Genomic DNA, 22,218 nt, shown 5'->3' with positions numbered 1-22,218 from the left:
CAGAGTGCAGTAAAAAGGGGCAGGTAGCCACTACTGCTATCAGCGGCTTTACAAATACCGGGCCTCCCTGAGCTTTGATACCCTACGGCTTCCTTCTGCTATCAGTTGCCTCCAAATACTTCACATAAAATATGGGCTGATAATATCAGTTTATGAAGAACCCTGCTTCCTCTCCTTTCGCTTGTCCCAAGGCATTGCCACAGGCCCTTGTAGCTGTAAGGTTTACTTTTCAGAATGGATCAGAGTTTATGAATGTAAGCTCTGAGATGTGTCGTCAATATAACCATCTGCGAAGCCGTGTCACATCCCAGCTCGCCACGTTAGAAACCTCCCTGCCAGTCTATGAGCAAAGCTCAGTTTGGAACAGAAACATGACTCTGGTCAAGGATGGCACTGAAGTATACCTGCCTGTTCGCAAAGCTACGAGGTCTGCGTGCCGGATTAGTGATGAATTAAGCGGCTTTCCAAATGAGGATGCTGTTCTAATTTGGGTTGCATTGATAGCTTGCATCTACGGACAGAATATCATGTATTTCTCTTGAATATCTAATCTCTACTTAGTTTTTATGTATTTACCTGGCCAGCAATTATGTGACGTTATGGGCTAGATATCTACTAAGCAATCTGTGTTATACGCCTGTTGGATATACTCAGTCTGATTTGTCCTGCAGAGAGGTGTAAATCGCTGCACTGCAGATCAGTGGCACTGAAGCAACATAAAGCAGATGCACACAGGTGAAGTCAGGAGGAATGAGGAATAAAATAAACACACTGTTTTTGTCAGAATCCTCAAGGAAATAGAATTTCAGGTTCAAGGGTTAAGGAAAAAGAAAAAAAAAGTAGAACATCACGATTGACACACCGAAGCCTCACTGAACGCAGCAGAATGAGACAGTAAGTGTAGAGGCAGTTTGAGCAAAAACAGCTTTGTTCCCTCTCTCTATTGTTGTTTTTTGTCTACCTAGTTGGTAAGTATTGAAGAGAGGAGGCCTTTTCCACCTCCTTTTCGGAGTGTGTGGCTCACCACTGCTATGCTTTTTACCTGTATGAACCGCCCCGGTCTGTTGATAGGCATTGCTTTGGGGAACGGGGTATTATCCCCTGCGCATCAGCAGCGACCCCCTTGCCTTGTACTGCGGCCCCCCGGCTTTCACCAACAGCCAGAGCAATATGCCTACTTATTCAACAGAACGTGTCTGTGGATACACCCTGTGCTGATAGAACACGGCTTCTGCACACCATAAAATCACCTGCTAGCAGGACAGGGAAGCTGCCAGCTCCGGCTCCCAGACCATCCCAGCTGCCAGGCTCGCACCAGCTCCTGGGCTGTGAATTATGGATGAATGCTTTTTTGCAAAAAAAAAAAAAAAAAAAACCACCAAAAAACCCTCTGAGGCTGAATTTCTGGGTATTGCTGCAGCAATTTAACAGCTGGAGGGAAATTGCAAGCATACTTATTTCAGGTTAGGTTTGTCCTCATCATCCGTGTGGTCGCAGCATCCAAGCAGCAAAGGCAGAGAGTGAGCCAGTGCCGTCTGACATCACATAGGGGTCAAAAGACATTAGTAGCTAAGGAAGAAAATGTTTATGAGTCCGGACTGTAGCCAAGCTGACTAGTCCAGCCCGCAGATAAGCAGGCTGCCATGAGGAATTTGGCTCTGTGCAAATGGCAGGAAAGGAAAATAAATGTCACCTGCATTATTTTTTTTTTTTTTTTTCTCAGCTTCTGCTCCAGAACAGCAGCCGCAGCCTCGCCCTTATCAAGGGGTCCGTGTCAAAGAGCCGGTGAAGGAGCTATTGAAAAGGAAACGGGGAAATGTTCATAGTGCCAGTGCAACGGCAGCTGCAACGGTAGGAGAAAAAACAAACACAGGCAGAAAATTCTTCCTCGGTAGCTAAATGATTGACCAGCCCTGGCACCAGCTGGCGATACTTTGGCAATGAGAGAGAAATCCTTGCATTTCTAAAGCATTCTCAAGGCAATACAGCCTCGTTACTTGGAGATACTGTGAAATGTACCTTCGGGTGGAGCGCCTTTAGGGTGCTGGGCACCTTCAGTCACCGTTAGCTTAATGGAAGGGTGCAAGCGCTTTGCCCTGGGCAGGATCTAACTCCCAGGAACAGAAGGTGGCTCAGAAGCCAAGCAGCTTGTTCAAGAGCACCAAAAATCAGCCGGAGCCATCCTTGCCTGTCCGCTTCCTAGTTTCAGCCTACCCCTACCTGTCCTCCCAGGAGGAAGCACAGTGACTGGCTCCTCTCGGGAGAGGAACTCCCCCTGCATCACAAGGTTTAAATAGTTTTTAAGGTCCCCTCGAGCTGAAGGGACGTATGGACTTTGGGGACATGTGTGCTGGCTGCCAGGGTCAGCTCTCTGGGGCCTTCCCAGGAGGCAGGTGGGAACCTTTGGGCACTGACACTGAAGTAGCAGCTGGTAATCAGCTGCTAATAGCTAATAATAATATATAATAATATGCTAATTAGCTAATATGTAATAGCTTCTCAGAGGGGACTGAGTTTGATGCTTATGGTCTTAATCTATGGATATTTTTCTTCTCTCTTCTAGGTTGTTTTGCCTCATCAGCCACTTCCTTCCTATTCACCGATGGGTAATGTTTCCCTGACTTCCTAAGTGTTTGTCGGCCCTGCTGCAGGGAAAGCTACGCTGAACTAGGGTTTAATCCTCTCCTGTTTTTTAGGCCAGCCTTGCATTGACATGGATGTTGCCGCCCCTGCCTTGTCTGTCGCAGATGAAGGAGCACTCTGTTCGGGCTGGATCTCCCAGGCTTCTCCTACATCCTTACAGCCTTTAACTCAGTGGACCACTTACCCTGATTACGTGCCCCACGAAGCGGTCAGCTGTCCGTACACAGCAGATATGTATGTCCAGCCTGTGTGTCCCAGTTACACGCTGGTTGGACCTTCATCTGTTCTGACTTACACTTCTCAGCCACTCATCACCAATTTTGCAGTAAGTCAGAAATACCTCAGTGTAAACGATAGCAAATTTCCTACCTTTGAGCAAGAGCCATGGGGATTGCTGGCTATAATTAGTATAACGTATCTAATTACTGTAATGCTGTGTTTCTTTACGGCTGTGCCCCATAGTTGTTCTAGCACTGGCCCTGTCTGCACTGTGCCGGCCATTCGTATGGTTTGAGCAGGACAAGAAGTGGTGGTTGCACTGAAATCAGGCACCTTCACTGCCATTTCCCCAGCTCTCTGCGCTCCTCAGGACTCTCAGTGTCATTAACACATCCGCTGTTCTTTGCTGTTGTCCTGGGAAATGAGTCATCTCTCCTCAAGTCAGCAGCAGAGCTGCCATTGCCCTGAGTTTGTTCAAGTCTATGAACAGTTATTTACAGCAGGAGAATACTGCTTGCAGCTCAGGGGTAATGATGGGGAATGTTACATTTGCTGTTGTTGACACTTCCAACCTCAGGAGCTGTTCTTCAGCTGGGATTTGCAATACCTGAGGAAGTGGAATTAAAGTCGTTCACTGAGTAGATGCACATTATAGTCAATAAATGCTGCTGGACAAGTACTTAGAACACAGTCCCACCAGAGATCCCAGCAGTATCCACGGGATTCACCACTATTTAATTCCAAACTTAAAAAAAAAAAAAAGAAAGAAAAAAAAAAAGGTAAATGGGATTCCACGAAACACATCCACGAGGTGAAGCAGGGGGAATGACTTGGCAATAAATGTCTCAAAAATTGCTATTTGAAGATAGAAAAAAAGCAAGGCCAAAATAGCACATAAACATAGCAGAATATTTGGTTTCAGGCTGGACAAAATCTGTTTGGCTGACCCAAGGTGATTTGTTCTTCCTTAGAGGAGAAGGGCACAGAATTGTGTTTCAATGAAACTCAGATTTTCCTATTAATGTTTCAGTTCAGCTGCTGGAACTGGCACACCAAATCAGCAAAGGCCCGTGCCAGCATCCTGTGCCCTTCCCTGGTGAGGAAGAGCTCTCATTCCACCCACTGCTCTGCCTCAGCTGCCAGGACAGGTCAGGATGGACTGTTGCAGAGGCCAGAATAATTTTTTTGTTTTTTGCTGCCTTCAGCCTTGTGGCAGCAAAGTTGCGCCCATGCGTTCAACCTGCAAAAAAAAAAGACTGTCTCAGAAGGCAATTTTCAGCATGGGGTGTAACTGTCTCATGGGCTTGCAGCGCGGGTGGGAGTGGGAACAGAAAGCTAGAGGGAACTTGCCGTGAGTGTGAGGTGCTGGCAGCAACACCTGGGACACCCACAGCCACCACCCTCGTGGGAGCCAGCGTGGGAAAACTGTTACACGCAGTCGACTGCTTTACCCAGACAGGAAAAGGGATGGTAAAAGTGACGCTGAGCATCCTTAGCCTACTGTTTTGTGTCCTTCCCCCCCTGCTCCACCTGGCCAATTGTTTTATTTCTCTTCTATTTTAACAGCCACGAAGCACCCCCCCTGCTGTAGTGCCCCCGCTTGAGGTGACGGATCAGCAGCCCCCTCTCACCTACTTCCCATGGGCACAGCCCCTCTCTGCGCTGCCAGCCTCCACTCTGCAGTACCAGCCAGCTTCTTCCACGCTTCCCGGGCCACAGTTCGTGCCCTTGCCGATTTCCATCCCTGAACCAGCCCCCCAGGAGCTGGAGGATGCCAGACGAGTCATCGGCACGCTGCCCATTGAGAAGCTGCTGCTAGAAGATGAAGACAATGATACGTATGTTTTAAACCATGCTCTCTCTGTTGAAGGGCTTTAAGTTGCACAGCTGGGGCCTGATCCTCCCCTACTCAATACTCCACCTGGCACCACAGTGAGTTTTGAGTACAGAGGAGAAGCAGGCGGGGGGGAGGGGGGGGGGGGCGGGGGGCGGGGAACTTTACTTGCAAATTCAGAGTCCACCTCTAGCACACCATGACTTGTGTGTTGTGTGAAACTCGCTTTGTCCTGGGGCCCAGCACAAGATTTCTCTGCTGTCACATTTCCTGCCGTCTCTCCCGGGCAGGCTTTCAATCCTGTGTAGTTCTTGCGCTCAGCATCAGCACAAGGCGACTTTCATCCTCGGGCACAGGGCATGGTCTCAAGTGGACATCCCTGCAGTGTAGCTGTGGCCAACGGTCGCGTTTGGTGAGGGTACACTCGCCTCTGTTGGCAAGACCTAGTTCGACAGGACTGCTTTCCAGAGCAGAAATGCCTTACATGGGTGTCTCTGCCTTGTCCACGGAGGAACCTCTGCCTGATCCAGGCCACTAGAAAACATTTTAGGGGTCTAAATTGACATTTTTCTTTCTTAAATTGCACTGCTCCTTTGGAAAATAGGAAAACGTACAGTGTAGTTTTGTTCTGCTGGCGCAGGCAGGTGCGTTAGGCTGAAGGCAGAAAGTCAACACAGCTGAACTGAACACCCGTGCAGTCAGACATCCCTACTTACAGAGCAACACAAAGTAGCCTAGATGAAACATTTGAGTTCCCACAAAGGTGTAACCTGAAGATCTCACCCTGCCTGCCACTGGAAGGCAGCGCTGTAGGTGTGGGATGGTGGTTTGGAGTCATGGTCTGTCAGCTGCAGAATGTTATTGGACTCTGAGATACCCACCTTGGAGACAGTGGGCTGCTTTTGTGGCTGGCTGGTAATGCTGCGTGTTCTACCAATGGACAGATCCTGGTCCCACTGAAGTCACCGGCAGTTTACCCGAGTCAGGATTGCAAGACACGGCCCTATATCAGGAGATCATTGAGAAGACAGGGTCTTCCAAAATCTGGACTTCAGTCTAACAAGGAATTCATGGCATCACTGTTAGATGACAATACTTTCATTGGTTCTGTAGCATTTGAGTGTGGGGTCGGTGATGTTGTGCTGAGCCGAGGAGCCTTAGTGACCTCTCTTTGCCTTACTGCAATGGAAAGTTTCTCTGTGCTGTAGTCTCCCAAGCCCACAGCTGCACATATTTTCTTTATAGCTTTCTGATTTTCTTTCCTGGAGAATAAGTAGCTTTACTTTTTCCTCTGATGCAACTGTAAATATTATTGTTGATGTTCAGGAGTGCCATGCCACAGGCAAATATATTTGCAGGGATATATCCCCTTCTAACCCTGTTTATTGTTTTCTAATAAACAAGAGACTCTTGGCTGGTGAACACAATTTCTCTGGGTTTTTCTGCTTTCTAAAGCCCAGGATCCTTAGGTGATTTTATTATTTGCAAGACTAACTGCAAAATAATTTATTGCACTCTTTATTACCTGGTGTCCAGCACTCCAGTTGTCACCCAGGCAATATTTCAAGTTTATTCCTGAGTGAGGTTTGCAAGCTCAGGTTGAAAGTCTCGAGGACTTTCAAAGCATACTTTCTTATTTAATATTGACAAATCTGGAAGACATAAGCAATAGATCATGTAAGTGATCATAAAGTTGTTTGAAAATAGCAGTAGTTCAGGTGCATTGAAATTAGTGGCTTACATTTGCAGAAAAACCCAGCAAAGAAATTAATGAGAAGGAGCTTAGTTCACCGCTGCTTACTTCAGTTTTACGAGTACAAAGACATTCAGTAGGTAAAACTGGGATAATGCAGTTGTGAATCAAGCCTGTGGTTGCTAAGATTGCTTTTAAAATTTCTTTCACTCCAATGTGTGTAAATTCTCTGTGTGAATATAAAAAATGGTGAACTGTTTCAGAATTTCTTTCTGGGTTGTTCTGGTTAGAAAAAGACAAAATCTTTTTCAATAAAGATCTGCAGTAACTTTCACATGCCTAGAGTGTTTTATTTCCTATCCAAAAGGGTAACCCAGCATCGGTTTAGCAGTCATTTAGTTCAGTAACCTACGTGCAGGATAGAACCACAGATTAGCCGTTAGATTTACTGCTAGTGTTGCACATTAAAGCAGATTAAGGAGGAACTCCATGATCCAAATACAGCCTGGAGGCTCTGTTTACTCAAGCAGTCGTTCCTCACAGAAGCACTCCCGCAGTTCAGGTGTTCCTTCAGTCACTGCTATCCTCTATGTGCATCCCTGGGGATGTGTGGGTGTGCAGCCACAGCTAATGCTGAGCTTGACTGACAATCAGACTAGCCGTAAAGTTGTGATTCTACTTTCTGAAATTGCAAGGTGTGGCTTTGGGGTGCAAAATTACCTGTGGAAAGAAATGAGTGCCTCCCACCTTCTGACTAAAAGGTTTCAAATGTTGCTGTCTGGAGAGTCTGGTACAACTGCCTGTAGGATGGTCTCCTCCTGAGCAAAGGGGAATTGCAAAACTACCTGTGCGTGCCCTCGCGGATAGGGCTTGTGGGGATGGGAGTGGTGAGTAGCTCTGTGTGATTCTCTCCACCTCCAGCCATACAGCCAGGCAAGCCAAATGACGCAGTGAAGTGGTTTCCCCACTGCTGAGGGCCGATAGCAAGTCCCTAACTGCTACGGGTTGTGACAACTCTGTGTCTTCCGCACAGGGTAAGGGCTTTGTACCTCTCACTAGTAGTTTTGATAAAGGAGTAGAGCTTAACAGGCTGTTTACAAACGCACCATTTAGAAGGGGCTGTTTGTTACCCTGAATGGTGAGATACCACCAATGCATGCGCCGCTGTACCCCCCAACAAGTGATACCTACGGGCGGTGCGGTACCATCAGGCCCCCACGCTGGGCTTTGGGGGGGGGCTTAGATACCTCCCGGCACAGGCATGAATCTCACCTGAAAGAAAGCGCTGGAGTGGAAAGGAGACAGCGTGCCAAAGCTCAGCAGTGCTGAGGGCTCTGAGCCCTGCGCTTATTTTGAGGTAGGAAGCCCTTTCCGTGGCAGTGGGTGCTTCCAAGGTCAAGTCCCTTGGGGCTTATGGCACGGTTTTGTGGAACGCTGGGTAAAAAACCACCGAAGTGGCTATGCTACCCTGTAAAACTGTTTGTTCCCAGGGTGATTCATGGCCAAGCAGTGATCGATCTCTTTATTTGCTGTCTTAGAATTCTACATATTTATGCAGCTAAAGGTATGAGAGCGTATACATTGGCAGCTGCAGAGCGCATGAAATTGCTGCGAAGACTTGATGCCAAGGAACACAGAGGAAAGGTAATACGGACCACTTTCTCCCGCAGACAGCGGTGTTTGGGATGGGCATGGACTTTGCAGGACTGAGAGTAACTGATGGCTTGTAAAATCCAGCTCTGTCCCTCTGTTACTGCCAAGGAAGCCTTGGGCATTGATGTGCCTTGCTTCGGTGCCTCTGGCAGGATCCTAAAATTAGGTGGGGTGAGAATGAGCTTTTTCTCTTTTCAGCCCATGGTTCATAGAGTGATCTAAGGCCACACTGGTCCAGGAAAATACGGGTATGTTGGCAGCAGTCTCTGAGGCCAAGGGTTTTATGAACAGCAGGCTTACGCTAAGAGTGCTGCACGTGGTATGAGCAGCATTTCAAAGCCCCTGGACTTGTGCTGTCATCAAATTAGGGCTGAGGAGCACTAGAGGGAGTTCAGCAGGAGCTGGGAAATGCCCCCCATCTGGTGACGCCACGGGTCCGAATATGTGGGATTCAGAATCTGCCCGTGAGCTGCCTTCGGGTTATGCAGCGCAGTCCGTGGGATTCTAGATGCCGTTCAGCCCAGACTGCCTTTCCCCGTACGGTTTTACAACGGCGTCTGCTTCTAACCGCTCACGTTTTATCTGCTGTCCTGCTATTTTCAGACTCCGCTGCTGGTGGCTGTCACTGCCAGGCAGCCAGCTATTGTCTATGATTTGATCCAGACAGGAGCAGATGTCAATGCTGTAGACCACAAAGGGCAGTCAGCTTTACATCTTGCTGCAACATATGGGTATGCCCAAGTCCTTCAGGTAGGCAAAGCTTTTCTGGTTTTAATTGCTAGCAATATAAACCTCCACGAAAGCCTCAGTGTCGCTGCCTTTAAAAACTGTCCCAGAAGGCGAGGCGTCAGTAAGTGATGGAGACTGACCGAAGCATCCTTTTCCATCGTGTTAGGATTCAGCTTCCCAGGTTATTCCCGGGACTACACTTGCAGCCAACCTCAGGCTCCTGTCAAAGAGGAAACAGCTTTAGCGTATGGGTGGGGGAAAGGGAATTCTGTCTGCAGATCCTAGCTCTGAGTCTGCTGCAGGCGGACTGGGCGTGCTCTGCCTTGAGCCCCCAGTGCTGCATGGTGCCTGCTGGGAGGGGGTCCCCAGAGGCTGCAGGCAGCTGTGGGATGTGAGCAGGAGCAATAATACTGCTGTGAAACTCCCTCCTGATGCCAGTGTCACCCAGGCGGGAGCAACAAATGGTGTCCCAACTCAAGCCAGCTGAAGAGAGAGCAGCTGTGACCCTGCGGACACAGGCACAGCCTTCAAAATGAGGCACATTTTCCAAATTTTTTCAAATTCTTGCAAAACCAAGAAGATTTTATGCAAAATCAAAAAATAATATTTTCTTGATTTTATGCAAAATCAAGAAGATTTTCCAGGGCATGAGAGAAACTGGACACTTGTATGGCCAGAACATACCAGAGTTTTCATTTTTTATATGACCAGATCTTCGCTTCCCTATTGCTTCACAGATCTTCCTTTGGACGGGGTCTACACCCAAGTTGTGTGCCAGGCAGACCCTAACAGCCCTGAGGAGCAAATAAGCACATTAGACAAGGGGGAATTTTTGGAAGGGATTGCATGGCAGAGATAAGCATACTGGAACATGTCTCTTAAACACTTCACTATAGGCCATAAAATGGAATTAATATAACGTGCCTGCCTTGATTCACGCCAGGGCTGAGTGTAGGTGGCTGCCATGCAGTTTCACAGTTTCACACCGCTGAGTTTATATGAGGACAGGGCACCTCCCGCCCCGAGGACGGGGGAGGTGGCGGTGGCAGTGCCAGGGCGGACCTGGCACGCTGGCAGCCCCCCCGCAGCGTGCGTAAGCTCTGCCTTGCACACACCCAGCCCCGAGTCTTGAGCAGGCAGTTAATGTGTAACGTTGCGAGTTCTTTGGAAAGCAGGTGTTTCATTCAGTGGGGAAAAGTGGTTTACATCCAGATGATTCCAACAAAGCCTCCTGAAGTGCCTTGTGATGGTTTGTGTTTTGTTTTGGTTTTTTTTTTAATTATTTTTTTCCTTGACATGAAAAGGGAAAACGCACACAGGCTTGCTTCTCACTGTGGTCAAAGCCATGAAATGCTTTACAATTCATTTGTTTATTTTAATTGGTTTGGTTTTTTTTCTACTGGATTAAACATCTAATAGTCAGGCAGCTGAGAGCTACTTGTCAATATTTGATTTGTATAAATTATATTGTTGTTACAAAAAGGGAGCGCAAGCCCTAACCGTCCTGGATAATCTTTCGGCAGAAGGGTTCTGTCCTGCGCCTTGTCTAACTTGACAAGGTTCTGGATGAGTCACTGCTCTGCAAAAATTCTCAGCCAAGATGCTGTGATATCAACAACTTGCTTTATTCAATCAAGAGGAAAAAATGCACCGTCTGTAATAATATAGACAAGGAGCTACTTGGCTGCGTCACATTGAATCTCTAATTTTCTTAAGTTAAAGAGTTTTGAAAATTTTACTCTCTGCTAAATCCAAGCAGTGCTCATCTCCAGACTACTCTTTCCCGCCATTTACAAGCTCTGCATCCTCACTGCTGCAGCCATTGCAACAAACTTTGGTTTTAACCTGTCGCGCTGCTGCACGTCTGCTGCACATTAAAAAAAGAAAGTAAATAAATCCAGGCGGAGACTTTTCCAGTGTCAGCAAACTTTTAGGTAATAAAGTTTGGCTGTACATGTCAAGGAGAGATTTTCATTCATCCTTGCTGAGAATAACTCCGAAAAATTATGAATTGGTGTTATTGGTGCCTTTGCTGAATCCAGGGTGCAAGCGAGGAGGTTAGCGCTCGAGCTGGGGGCAATGACTTAATTTTACTGTTCTGAGCTGAGAATCTAACAGGGTGCTGTGCTTAGGTGGGGTTCAGGGTATTAGGGACGTAATCATCTTGTGTAACCCTGAATGGCCGTTAGGAAACAGATCCACAGCTCTAAAACCTAGTGTCAAATAAGGGCTTAGTTTGTAGTTATATGATAATTATCTGTTTGTTTGGTTTTAAATGTTAGTTTTGACTGATTTTGGCTTGGACAGTATTCTGCTGAACTAAAATCTTCCATTTCTCTGTTGTTCCTAGGTTATACTGTCACTAGGTTTCCCCCTTGATTTAGAAATGAAAGATTTTGAAGGTAAAAACCCTTTGCACAAATATTTTATAGCGATATTAAAAAAACCCAAAAATTTCATTTCAAAATGGCTGTTTCGTTGAGGTGCTGGTTGGTCTCTGGTGCTGTGCCAGGAGGCCAGAGCGGCCTCAGAAACTGCCGGGGCCGGGGGGAGAGTCGTTGCCGTGCACTCAATGCCACGGAGTTCAACGGTGCTGATGGTTCGGCGGTGATTGATGCACGGTTGGGACCAAGCACGTGCTGGAGAGCCCCATAAAGTGTCCGTCAGCCACTATGGTACCTTTGAAACCAGAGGAGGGCTTGTGCCTCAACAGCACCCACAGGGACGCGCGCGCTGTCCCCACCAGCTCTCGGTACATCGATACCCTCGCTGGGATTGCCTTCATCTTCCCCCCGTACTTGGTTTTTGCAGGTCATACCCCTCTGCACTGCGCTGTCCTGGCTCACAACACCCTGCTCCGGGAGCGGGGCTGCCAGGCGCTGCCAGAGGAGCAGCAGAAAGATCTTCAGCACCAGAGCGAAGAGCTGGAGTCCTGCATCCACCTCCTGGTGCAGACGGGAGCCTCCATCTACAGCCGGGTAAGGCACCGGCGGGGTTATCCCTGTGCTGTTCGCTCGCATGAGCGCTCCCCTGCCCTGCCTGGAGCTGGTGCCATGCTCAGACCGGGGAACTGGGGAAGGACCAAAGGACCAAGGCTGTTCCCCGCTCAAGTGGCTGGTTGCAGGGTTAGTTGCTGCCTTTTGGAGTTGCTTTCTTGCAGCCCAAGGCAGACACTGGGCAGTAAGACGGGAAGGAGATGCTCCACATCAGCTGCGGAGCTGCCCTGGACTTTTCTCCGATGGGTTTATATAATATCTTCAGGTTGTTCTCCAGAATATTTCTCATTTTGTTTGGGGTTTTTTTCTGTTTTTAAATAGGATGTGAAAAGCAACAAGACAGTTCTTCATTATACGGTCCAGGATGGGAACATCTCCCTGCTCAGATACTTCTTGGAGCTGAATGCTTTCAAGTCCAAGGACTTTGTTAACAACAAGGTGAGTCCGGCTGCGTGTGGACAGGATTTGTGCATGCACCCACGGGCAGAGGAGGTGCCAAGAGCCGTGTGAGAGCCGTGCTGTGGTGGGAGGCTGTGTGCAGACAGAGGTGTTAGGAGACCTGCGGGGTCCTGCAGAAACCCGTTATTCTCTTCCCACGCGTGTCTCTTTCTGGAGGAAAAAAGCAGCAGTTTGTGAATGTAGTTTTTTGGGTTTTTTTTACCTGAAACTGCATTTTCCAGTAAGTAGGCACTTCACCTGGAAAGCAGTACCTGGCTTGAGCTCTGAGCAGCGTCATGAAACACAAGCCCCTCTCCCAGCAGGCAGGAGCCGACAATGAGAGAGCGAGACAGCCAGGGAGGAGGAAGGGCATGGGAAGCGGTTACTTGAGGAGCAACATGAATTTTATTACATTAGGCTGAAGGCTGAGAAAACAGATCCGCAGTGGTGCAATGGTTTGCTCTTGGCAGCAACGTAACGCCGAGAGATGGCAGCTTAGGGCAGCGGTGGATCGATGGCAGGCGGTGTCTCCTGCCGAACGTGCCGCTCATGGGAAGGACGAAGCTCCTGTTTCAGTTAGGAGAGGTGGTGACTCTCTCTGCCTTAGATGTTATTTGCAAGTCTTCTGGCTCTGTTTGTGCCTGGGCACAAGCTGGTTGTTGTGATGGCTGCCCACACGTTTGAGCCTGGAGAATCAAAATATTTACAGGGCCCACCAAGCCCTAAGAGTGCCGGGAGCAGTACCAGGGGGCAGACCCGTACTGCAGGCAGCGAACTGGGGGGAAACCAGCTGTCGAAGCGCTCAGCATCCTTGCTGAGCACTGTGGTGAGCAGACCACCTCTGACTCGGGGGGCTCAAGACGCTGCTTTAGGCACCCCGCAAAACCCTGATCACTGAGCTGAAGTTTTGCTAACGTTGGTTGCTCCGTGGGGGGTTTCTGGAGGCACAGCCCTTCCGAAGTTGTTCAAAGCAAACCAGAATCCTGCCCCGCGCCGCTGTTGTGTCACCCACCCCCTTGCTGCCCTGTGCTTCACCTTTGAGCAGATACCGAGCAGTGACACTATCTCGCAGATGCATCGGCTTCACCCATCCTCCTAAGCAAAAATCCTGACATTCCTGTGCCTCAGCTGAGACATCGCTCTGCACCATCAGCCGCAGCTTGGGCGCTTGGCTGGCTGCCCCTCCTCAGCAGGGCTGGCTGGGTGACGCCGGGTGCTTCTGCAAAAGGGTGCCCTTGAGCAGGGAGGGACAGAGGCAGGGGAGGACAGGAGGACAAGGCTAGAGCTCTCTGTTTTGAGGCAACCAGTGCTTTAGCTTTTCATTTCAACAGTTGCAGTCTCCTAGCCTTGCTTGTACTCCCCAGAGCATCCATATGCTTGTGTCCATCAGAAAGGAACCGAATGTTTCCTATCCACTCAGTTGCTCACTTGGGAAGCAGATCCTGGGCAGCTTCATGGTTTTTTCCCCCTACAGATTTATGTTGGACTGGAGGAAACGTGTCACGCTTTGTGTATGTGGATAGTAACAGAGTTTCTGCCTTTCTGTACAGTGAAGGGCCTTCCTGCTGCCTTTTCACTACATTTTTTCTGTATCTTTTAAGACCCATTAGACAGGTCCTAGCTTGTCCGTGGGAGTCGGCTGTTGTCTCTTGATCACAATCCTGTGAGAGCTTCCTACTGCGATAGGATCACTTGGAGTCTTCACTGTCTGGGACAGTGAGAAATACGATGGTGAGGTTGTCCAATACCTTGGTTTTTTAGCTCTTCCAAGTATGAAGAAGGCAAGAAAACAGAGATGCTGGAGTCCATGTTTTGGCTTCCCTGGCTCACCCACGGCTTGCTGTGGTTTTCTCATTCCAAATCCATTTCCTTGTGGATTTTGCAGTGAGAAAAGCATTGAGGCCTTTGAGGTATTTTTCAGCTGAAGGATTCCTAGAGCCCACATGTTGGTGCTCTGGGCCATTTTCTTGTATAAGCCCTATTAAATTCCATGGGAGCCCTCAGGACCAGGCGCGGGCAAATGGCCTCGTGTTCTTAGCCCTGTCCCTGGATTTGGAAGCTATCAAGTGCTCCTGCCACAGAGATGCAGCAAACGACTGCAGATGTTTCCATTTTAATGAGAAGTCCTATAAAGAACTTGTAACTATCCCTTGACTCTGTGGGATGATAAAATTGACAAGGATCTGCTTGTTCAGGGCTTGTAAAAAATGCCTTGTCTGAGAACAGCCGCAAAGATTTGGCTGTTTTGTCTTGTGCTTCAGTGTCCCTTATGGCTCAGCAGTAAATTGTATGTATTCCTTTTAACAACTGGAATAGTAATACACATTGCAATTTGTGTCCAGCCATTCCAGGATCATGACAAATCGATGGTGGTTTCTGAGAGAAGAAATACACAGCTGCCTAAATGAGGCTTCTGGCAGCCTAAAAATACCTTGCCTCACGCATTTGCTTATTAGGTTTTTCTCATTTCAAACCGTTAGCAGTCATACCTGACTGGGCAGGAGCACAGGTTTCTACACGGTCTGGTGGTACCAAGCTCTTCTCCAACCAACTGCAGCACGCTCCATCCTGCGCCGCCCCGTGGCTTCACAGCAGATGTTGTCTGTCCCTCCTGCACCGGTCCTGCTCCTGAAAAAGCTGGAGGCAACGTGTGCTTAAGTAGGGCCTTGACCTCAGGACTCTGCTTAATGGCAGCCCCATGAAAATAAAGCCAAGCACTACCTTCAGCGCTCTGGGAAGGAACCAGGAGAAGGTTTGGAGCCTGGCAGGATTTATTCCGTCTGCTGCAGAGCCAAGCTGTCTGCAGCCCTGTTGGGTCCGGAGTACACAAAGTCCCTGGGGGTCGTGGGCTGCTGGACCCCTGGCTTGGCTGGAACACTGGGACAGCTCGGTACCGTCCGAAGCACTCCGGTGTAATGCCGGGAGTTTGGTGCCTTGGGAGGACTCACACAGTCCACGATGCCTGGGATCCTGGAGATCACTTTGAGCCTCACCTATAATCCCTGCACTATTGGGTCTGGCTTTCGCTTGTGTCAGCGTCTCTTTACAACTTTCTGGAACTTGCAAGTGATTGTAAAAGGGAGTTGTGGAGCTGTGTAGAGCACAAATGGGTCTGCTGCTGCCGGTCCTTGCACAGCCCGTGTGTGATGGGGAGCACAGCGTGATGGGGTTCGTGGCCCTCAGACTGACTTAAAAGGTTTCCCAGGGAAATAGTTCCTATTGCTTCTCCTCGATGAACTTGCATGTTACATGGCCTCTGCCTTTATCTTTTTCAAAGAACTCATCAGGCCTCTGCTTACACGAGGGTACGATTCAGCAGGGGGTTGCAGAGTGATTAGGAATGTTGCTGATGCAGCACTATTTGTTAGCTGTACCCAAAGCATCAAAGCCCCCCAGGTAGCACTCTATCAGAGAGAAAATTCAAAATCCATAAATCTCTTGCACGAGCAGCCGTACGTGGGAGAAGCAGAGCAGGGCTACTCCCTCGCGTCCTGCTAGGTAACCAAGTGAGGCTTCTTCAGCTCTCATTCCCCCAGTCTCCATTTCTAGGACAATTTTGAGTAGGGGACACAGCTTATCAGAAGTTTTCTCTTCTTTTGTTCTTCATTTTCTTTTCCTTCCACTGCATTAGGCACATGGCAACACAGCTTTGCATATGGCAGCCGCATTGCCTCCTGACAAGAACCAGAAAGAAATCGTCCAGTTGCTCCTTGACCACGGGGCAGATCCGAGCATCCGCAACTTAGACAACGATCAGGCAATCCACATGGCTCCTCCTGGAAAAGCTGGGGATCAGGTACAGGATCCAGATTGCTGCTGCTTCCTAACACATCTGTGCACCCCGCAGCTGTTGGTCCTTACCAGGGGAACAGTGAGGACAAGTCGTATGACATGGATCTGACTTTGCAGTGGGGCAGGCTTGGGGGTTCCCCGCTTCCATAAATCCATAATCAAGGACCACCAAGCAGGCATTAGGTGGAACTCCAAATACATCTGGGGAGGTAACACCGTGTAGTTCTTTCATAATGGCAGCAAATCTCAAGGAATGATCAGGTTTCATGCCTACAGGTATGGAAAGGCTCCTGGAGCTCCTTGTAGTCCCTGATATGTTTCTACATGTATTTAGTTACACTTATACATGTATGTAAGGGCGGGGGGTGTATGTATTGGGGTGTCTGCATGCACAGTTTCAGATGGCATGTAACGAACTGCTACATTTTTTTGGCAGGTTAGGCATTTGCTGAAGAAAGGGAAAGTCGCATCTGCATTCATCTCCTGTCGCCGAAATGCCAGATCCTAGGGCGCCTGCAGTTCCTGGGACGGCTTCAACTGCACTTGCTGATTGCACATGGCCTCTTAGAACAGCTGTGAGGATGGTTCACCAACACGTCCCTGCCCCTAGAGCCTTTCAACCAGGTGTTCCTCAATGTCACCTCAATGTCTCAACCTGTAGACCACGAGCAGCATGCAAGAGATCAGAAGATGAGCTTTCAAATGGTTGAAAACTTTATTTTGTTAACAAAGAATACTAATAAACTTCAAGCATTGCTTGCAAGCCAGGAGGCAAGCAAAGCAAATGGCTCTTACATAAATAAGGAAATGTTCAAAGTACAGCCAGCCTTTGATTTGGTGGCAGCTGAAAGCCGCGGTGGTGGTGGAACACAAGACGGTGGTTTGGCTATAAAAGGTTGAGAAATGCTGCTCTAAGACAGGCTCAAACTGTGCCGCCTCTTAGGTCCTCTGCAGAGGGACTGGTTGAAGTGATGAAGCCTTTGGGACGTGTGATTACCTCCATCGTTCCTGCTAGCCTGGGAATGCAGGAACCTGAGGGGAGGGAAAAGACTGGATGGAAGAGGTCAAGTCAGCCTGAGGAGTCGCCCATGGCTGTATTTTATGCGAGTGAGTGGACAACCAAACACAAGAGCTCCAAGTGAGGGTTCCTGCACGCTGCTGCTACCCCATTTCTTAGCACTTTTTGGAGGAAAGCTGAAGCAGCTGTCCATGCCACAGTCTCCCACCCCACCCCAAGAAAAGAAAACAGATGCTTTTAGAAGCAAGTGCGTAGAATCATAGAATATCTCCAGCTGGAAGGGACCCATAAGGACCATCGAGTCCTCCTCACAGGACTACCTAACATAACAACATGGGTCGGGTTCTCAGCAGGGCAGGTTCCTGTGGCTCCCAGTGCTTCCCAGTGAAGGGAATCCTCTCTGAGACATCTGATCCGATCCCAGTCTCCAGCTCTGCTGGCCAAACACAGCTTTGGAAGCAGCTCAGTGGGGAGCTGAACCCTCCCCTGAGCTAATGCCTGCGGAGGAGACCGGCTTCCTTTGGGTCTCCAGCGGGTTTTAGGCATGGACAGGGTAGAAAACTTCTGAGCTGCGTGGGCTTGTCCGCAGCAGGGTCAGAGTGCAGTGTAGTTAGCAAGTGCTCTCCTGTTCCCATTCTTACCCAAGAGGGCGTTTGAACAGGTCCTTCTTATTCTTTCTGTGAAATGATTTGTGAATTGCTGTGCAATCGACTGGCAACAGCGTCTCTGCCGGGTCGGTGGGATGGAGGGAGGCAGATGCCCGGAGGGAGCGCGAGCCATGGTCTGACAGCCCTTGCGCAGAGCGGGGCTCACCGGCGGTACGCGTCCGGAGCTACATTTGCTGATCTCTCAGTGTTGCACAAGTTATTGCTTCTAGCAGGACTGAACAATAAGACGAAGGGCAGATGTCTCAAATCGCTGCAGTAACTTCCTTGATCGCCCACACGATGGGACGGGATTTTCTGCAGCATTTGCCAGTCTCACGGGCCTGGGATGTTTAAACAACTGTTTAGCAGACTTGAACAAAAGCTCTTAAGAAATGCAGTGATCGTCTCAACTTTCTCAGCCCTCCTCTCTGCTGTTTTGCTGTTACTTCTCACTACATCGTATCTACAAACCTGCCAACATCCGCTGACAAAAAAGCAGGCATGTATTTGCATGTGTTTGCATAAATTTGCATGTATCTGGGCTTAGGCCAGCAAAAGCATGTGCTTTCTTACTTTGAAGCGATGTTATTACAAGCCCTGGATTGAGTGATAATTGCATTGGCGAGTTTGTACTGTCTGTCCAGACAAAACGGTCAATAAAGCATCCGTTTCTTGAACTTGCTGGCAGCAAAACCGTAAAACTGTGACCAGCATGTGGCACGTGACGCCCTAGGGAAAATGTAGAACGCTTTTTGCCATCTAGAAATGTCTGCAAAGTGACAGAAGTCCTTTTGCAGCAAGTAAAAATAATACACGAACTGCGGTTTAGAGTTATGTCTCTCTTGTTTTGTCTGCCTGCTGTTGGATGTTTAATGCAGAGCAACACCACCAGTGACTGCAAACACCACCGCCTCCAGAATATCGGGGGAAACAGTGGTCTGGGGAGGGAGGGATGGGCGTCATTCAGAGCATCACCCCGGCAGCCTGCTCCTCAGAGCTGAGAGCTGAGATCTAAGGGAAGAAGCCATGACCAGCCCGCAGAGGACCGGTCCTCTCCGCAGGCACGTAGGTGTTGGGCTTCCCAAAGCTCAACCTCAGGGACCTGCTCCGAAGCCACCACAACCCACACGTCGTTGCTGTCATTGCTGTCGCCTTCGGGCTGGATCCACAGGGCAGCTGGAGGCTGCTCTTCCCCACACGTGAAGCACCTTTCCCAGTCATGCCACCCAGTTCCTGGCCTGTGTATGGAGAAAATCCTTTTGAAGGCTCAAAGGTGGCCTCGGTGTTGTCTTCTGGTGAATTTTATTGATTTGAGCAGCGTCTTAGTTCACAACCTCTCAATTTTTTTATGCCTGTTTCAGGGGAAATGTACCTTTTATAACCATAGCAGCACTGGCAGCGTGTGATCCCCCTTTATTTACACAATTTATCTCTTCCTACCTCTGGCTTTGGATAAGTGGCTGGTAACAAAGGTTTGTTATCACCAAATAAATGTTCTGATGTGGCACCTTAGAAAAGTCACCGGTTGGTTGGCAAGGAAAACTTTTTGATCCAAAACTCTGCGCAACTGGTAAAGAACCTGAAAATAAGAACCCTTTATTTTCCCTGTAACTGCAGGTCACTGCTGGAGTTATTTGTGGCTTTTGTAAGCATGGGGTGATCCTCGCTTTTGTGTGACCACGTGTTTATGTGGCCTGGCAGGACTTCAGCTGGCAGGGACTGATGACATGCCAGCAGTCGTGCTGTGCCAGCTCTGTTGGAGATACGACCCAAGCTACTTCCCTTTAATGCCCCCCCTCCTCTTTTTTTTTTTTTTTTTTTTTTTTTTTTTTTTTGAGGTGGGGAGGAATAAAGGGGGGGAAGAATGTGTTCCTCAGCCAGAAAATGCACAATAACCTTTGAATAGCCCTCCTCTCCGGGGTTTTTTCCCTTCCTTGTGTCAACAGCCAGCAAGCTTTTACTTGCACTGGGTATGTCACCTGGAGCTACTGACATGGAGCTGGTGAACGGCATCCAAAACGTGCTTCCAGTGCCTGGCACGGGGGATTGCAGGACAAACAGCGTTGGGAAGAGGCTGCAAGGGATGGAGGACAGCATCACCTGCTACACGGGAGCTGTGAATGTACCACTTGCCCTCCTTGCTGGCACTGCTGTGCGGAGCAGCTCGCTGCTCACCTCGCTGTAAGACGTGTGAAGATGAACGCTCCCCTTGCTGCAACTGACCTTTTCCACGTGCTCTTTCCTCTGCCAGCCCGTGGGGAGGATGTGGTCACCCCCGTTCCACTAGAAGCCTCAAATATCTTCCCCCAGCCTTATCTCCTCGTGGCTCTGCCACGCAGGTGACGGGCTTTGGCGTGCGGCTGCCCGGCGGCAGGCAGGCGCAGCTGGCACCGAGCGGGCTGAGGGCTGGGGCAGCAGGAGCAATGAATCCAGTGTCCTGAGTCAACACCCGGGGGCTGAAGCACCCCCCCAGCGCTGCCAAGCCGACCCCTGGTACAGTGTCTGCGCAGGGGTGATCACACCCCAACTGCAGCAAGGGAGCGGCTGCTGGCTCCTGTTTCTAAGCTTTCCGTGACCTGATGCGTTCATCACTTGGGCCAGCTCGGAGATTAATTAACCGGGTAACAGCAGGGGAGAGGGGAAGGTATAATTTAAAGTTGTCAAAGTATTTTAAAGCAAGTTTTGGAAAAAAAGCTGCTACCTTACATAAGGTAAAGGAACTGGATCGGTTCTCTCTGTAATCTCCTTGTCTAGCATGGCAAAAATGAAACGTCCTGCCCAGGGACATGGACTGGACATGAAAAAAAATGCCATTTTTAGCTCATGTAGAACTGAAAGTGAAGAGAACCCTGGAGTTCTGCATGGGAGGTGACAGCTCTGTTTACTGATGAAGGCAGGGATAGAAGGTTGAAATGACTGGCCTTAGAGTCTTATTAAAAAAATGTTACTCTTAGTTCTTCATAGATTTCACAGGGTGAGGAAATATTAGTTGGGTTTTTTTGGTAGAATGAAGAAAACCTCCCTATTTGCCCCCCAGATATGTGTGTCTGTTGCATCCTCGGCCAAACAGGTGATTTAGCTCCGGGGAGAGGAAAGCTTCTCAGTTAACTGTGGAAGTGTCTGGAGGAGCAGCATGCAGCCAGTTAGATGATTTATTTGCCTCCACAGGTGTAGTCAGTATTTTCATCTGTGTTGGGCTTAACATGGAGAGGTGCTTCTTTCTTTCCCGTCTGGGTGCTCACCGAGGAGCTGGTGCCTTGGCAGCCTGCCTCACCACGCACCGTTAACAGGACGTGAGACACAGCCTTAGAAAGGTCGGGGTTTGTGCAAGAAACAGGGAATGCTCAGGTATGACAATTTTCCCATTTATAGTTATATATATATAAAAATGTAGCTGCTGTTCAGTTTATACCAAAAGGTGCAGAAAACCTGATCTCAGCCCAGCTGTACGAAGCGCTGCCGCCGGCATCAGCTTCCCACCGGGGCTGCCTGCACGGGGGAGCTGCTGCTGAGCAGCAGCCAAAGGTGTTTGGCGCTGGATCCAACCTCTGCAGAGGCCTGAGGGGCCCTGCTGGCACCTGACCCACGGACTCAGCCCTGGGCTCGCACGGAAAACAGCGGTTTTCCTTCCCTGCGGGAAGCACAAGGGAATATGGTCGCGGCAGCGCGGGCAGAGGCAGGGGCTGAGTGCCGATCCGCCTCGGCGCGGGAGCTGCACAGCACAGCCTGCTCCGGGGGGGTGGGCTGGGTGCTGAGACACATCCAGACCTTTTATCTGCTGGAAAGGACCAGCGAGACCATCCACCCTGCTAACTGCTCCTTGTATAGGCTGCTGAGAGTCCCTCACCGCTGTGACAACAGGGATCCTGGGCCACCAGCAGAAGGGAAAAGCACCGACGTTTAGCACATGAGGAATGACGGGGCCTCAGCACGCGTACCAAATTATTTATTTGTATCAAAAAAAGCTGGCTTAATGACATGTGTTTGGTCAGGCACCTCAGGATTTCTTTTAAGGACAACAACAGCGAAAACAAACAGGAAAAACCCAAAACCCCCCAAACCACCACCACCAAACAACAAAACACCCCTGCCCACAAAAGCCAGGAGGACTAATGTAGTGACAGCGTCGTGTAGAAAACGTGTGAGTAGTGAGGAACAAAACGGGCTGCGTTAGGCAGCGCAGCTTTGCATAGTTCATGGGCAATTAATCTGATTTGGCTACAGTGGATGTGTAAAACCACAGCCCCCATTAGCTATAGCAGATGTCGCAGCTCCTATCCCTTCGGAAGAAGCCGTCGGCGGCGGGCGGCAGGCAGTCCGGGCAGCCCGCGCTGGGGCAGGGGCAGCACTGCGGGACCCTGCTGTCCCCGTGGGGCTGGGCGCCGCAGGCTGTGCAGCAGCAGGCTGGGGGGGGGTATGGGGAGGGGGCATGGCAGGACCACTCCTCTGCCGGGTAGTCCCAGGTCTTGGTGTCCAGAGAAGGTGGGCTGGGGGTCAGCGGGGTGAGGGGAGAGAGCTGAGGAGGGGAGCAGCTGTAGCTGAGTGGGCTGGGCAGG

The 22,218-nt window shown here is 49.5% G+C and overlaps 1 protein-coding gene across 1 annotated transcript; it reads left to right on the top strand.

The window, feature by feature from the left end:
- Positions 1 to 1,729: 1,729 nt before the first annotated feature.
- POU2AF1 (POU class 2 homeobox associating factor 1) lies at positions 1,730 to 16,680 on the top strand. The gene is made up of 11 exons (XM_037409604.1): positions 1,730 to 1,851; positions 2,564 to 2,606; positions 2,697 to 2,968; positions 4,429 to 4,700; positions 7,928 to 8,033; positions 8,646 to 8,792; positions 11,122 to 11,173; positions 11,583 to 11,749; positions 12,089 to 12,205; positions 15,837 to 16,001; positions 16,434 to 16,680. The coding sequence occupies exons 2-11, from the start codon at positions 2,603 to 2,605 to the stop codon at positions 16,503 to 16,505; spliced, it is 1,374 nt and encodes a 457-aa protein (XP_037265501.1). The 5' UTR covers positions 1,730 to 1,851; positions 2,564 to 2,602; the 3' UTR covers positions 16,506 to 16,680.
- Positions 16,681 to 22,218: the final 5,538 nt, after the last annotated feature.

Source organism: Falco rusticolus, chromosome 16 (assembly GCF_015220075.1).
Source record: "Falco rusticolus isolate bFalRus1 chromosome 16, bFalRus1.pri, whole genome shotgun sequence".
NCBI classification, from domain to species: Eukaryota; Metazoa; Chordata; class Aves; order Falconiformes; family Falconidae; genus Falco; species Falco rusticolus.
This window is presented reverse-complemented; position numbering and strand designations above follow the sequence as displayed.

Bases quoted from the DNA above. Each gene is read 5' to 3' on its own strand.
- POU2AF1 (XM_037409604.1), top strand. The intron at 4,701-7,927 runs GTATGTTTTAAA...TTGCTGTCTTAG, and splicing joins GAAGATGAAGACAATGATAC to AATTCTACATATTTATGCAG. The intron at 11,174-11,582 runs GTAAAAACCCTT...TGGTTTTTGCAG, and splicing joins AGAAATGAAAGATTTTGAAG to GTCATACCCCTCTGCACTGC.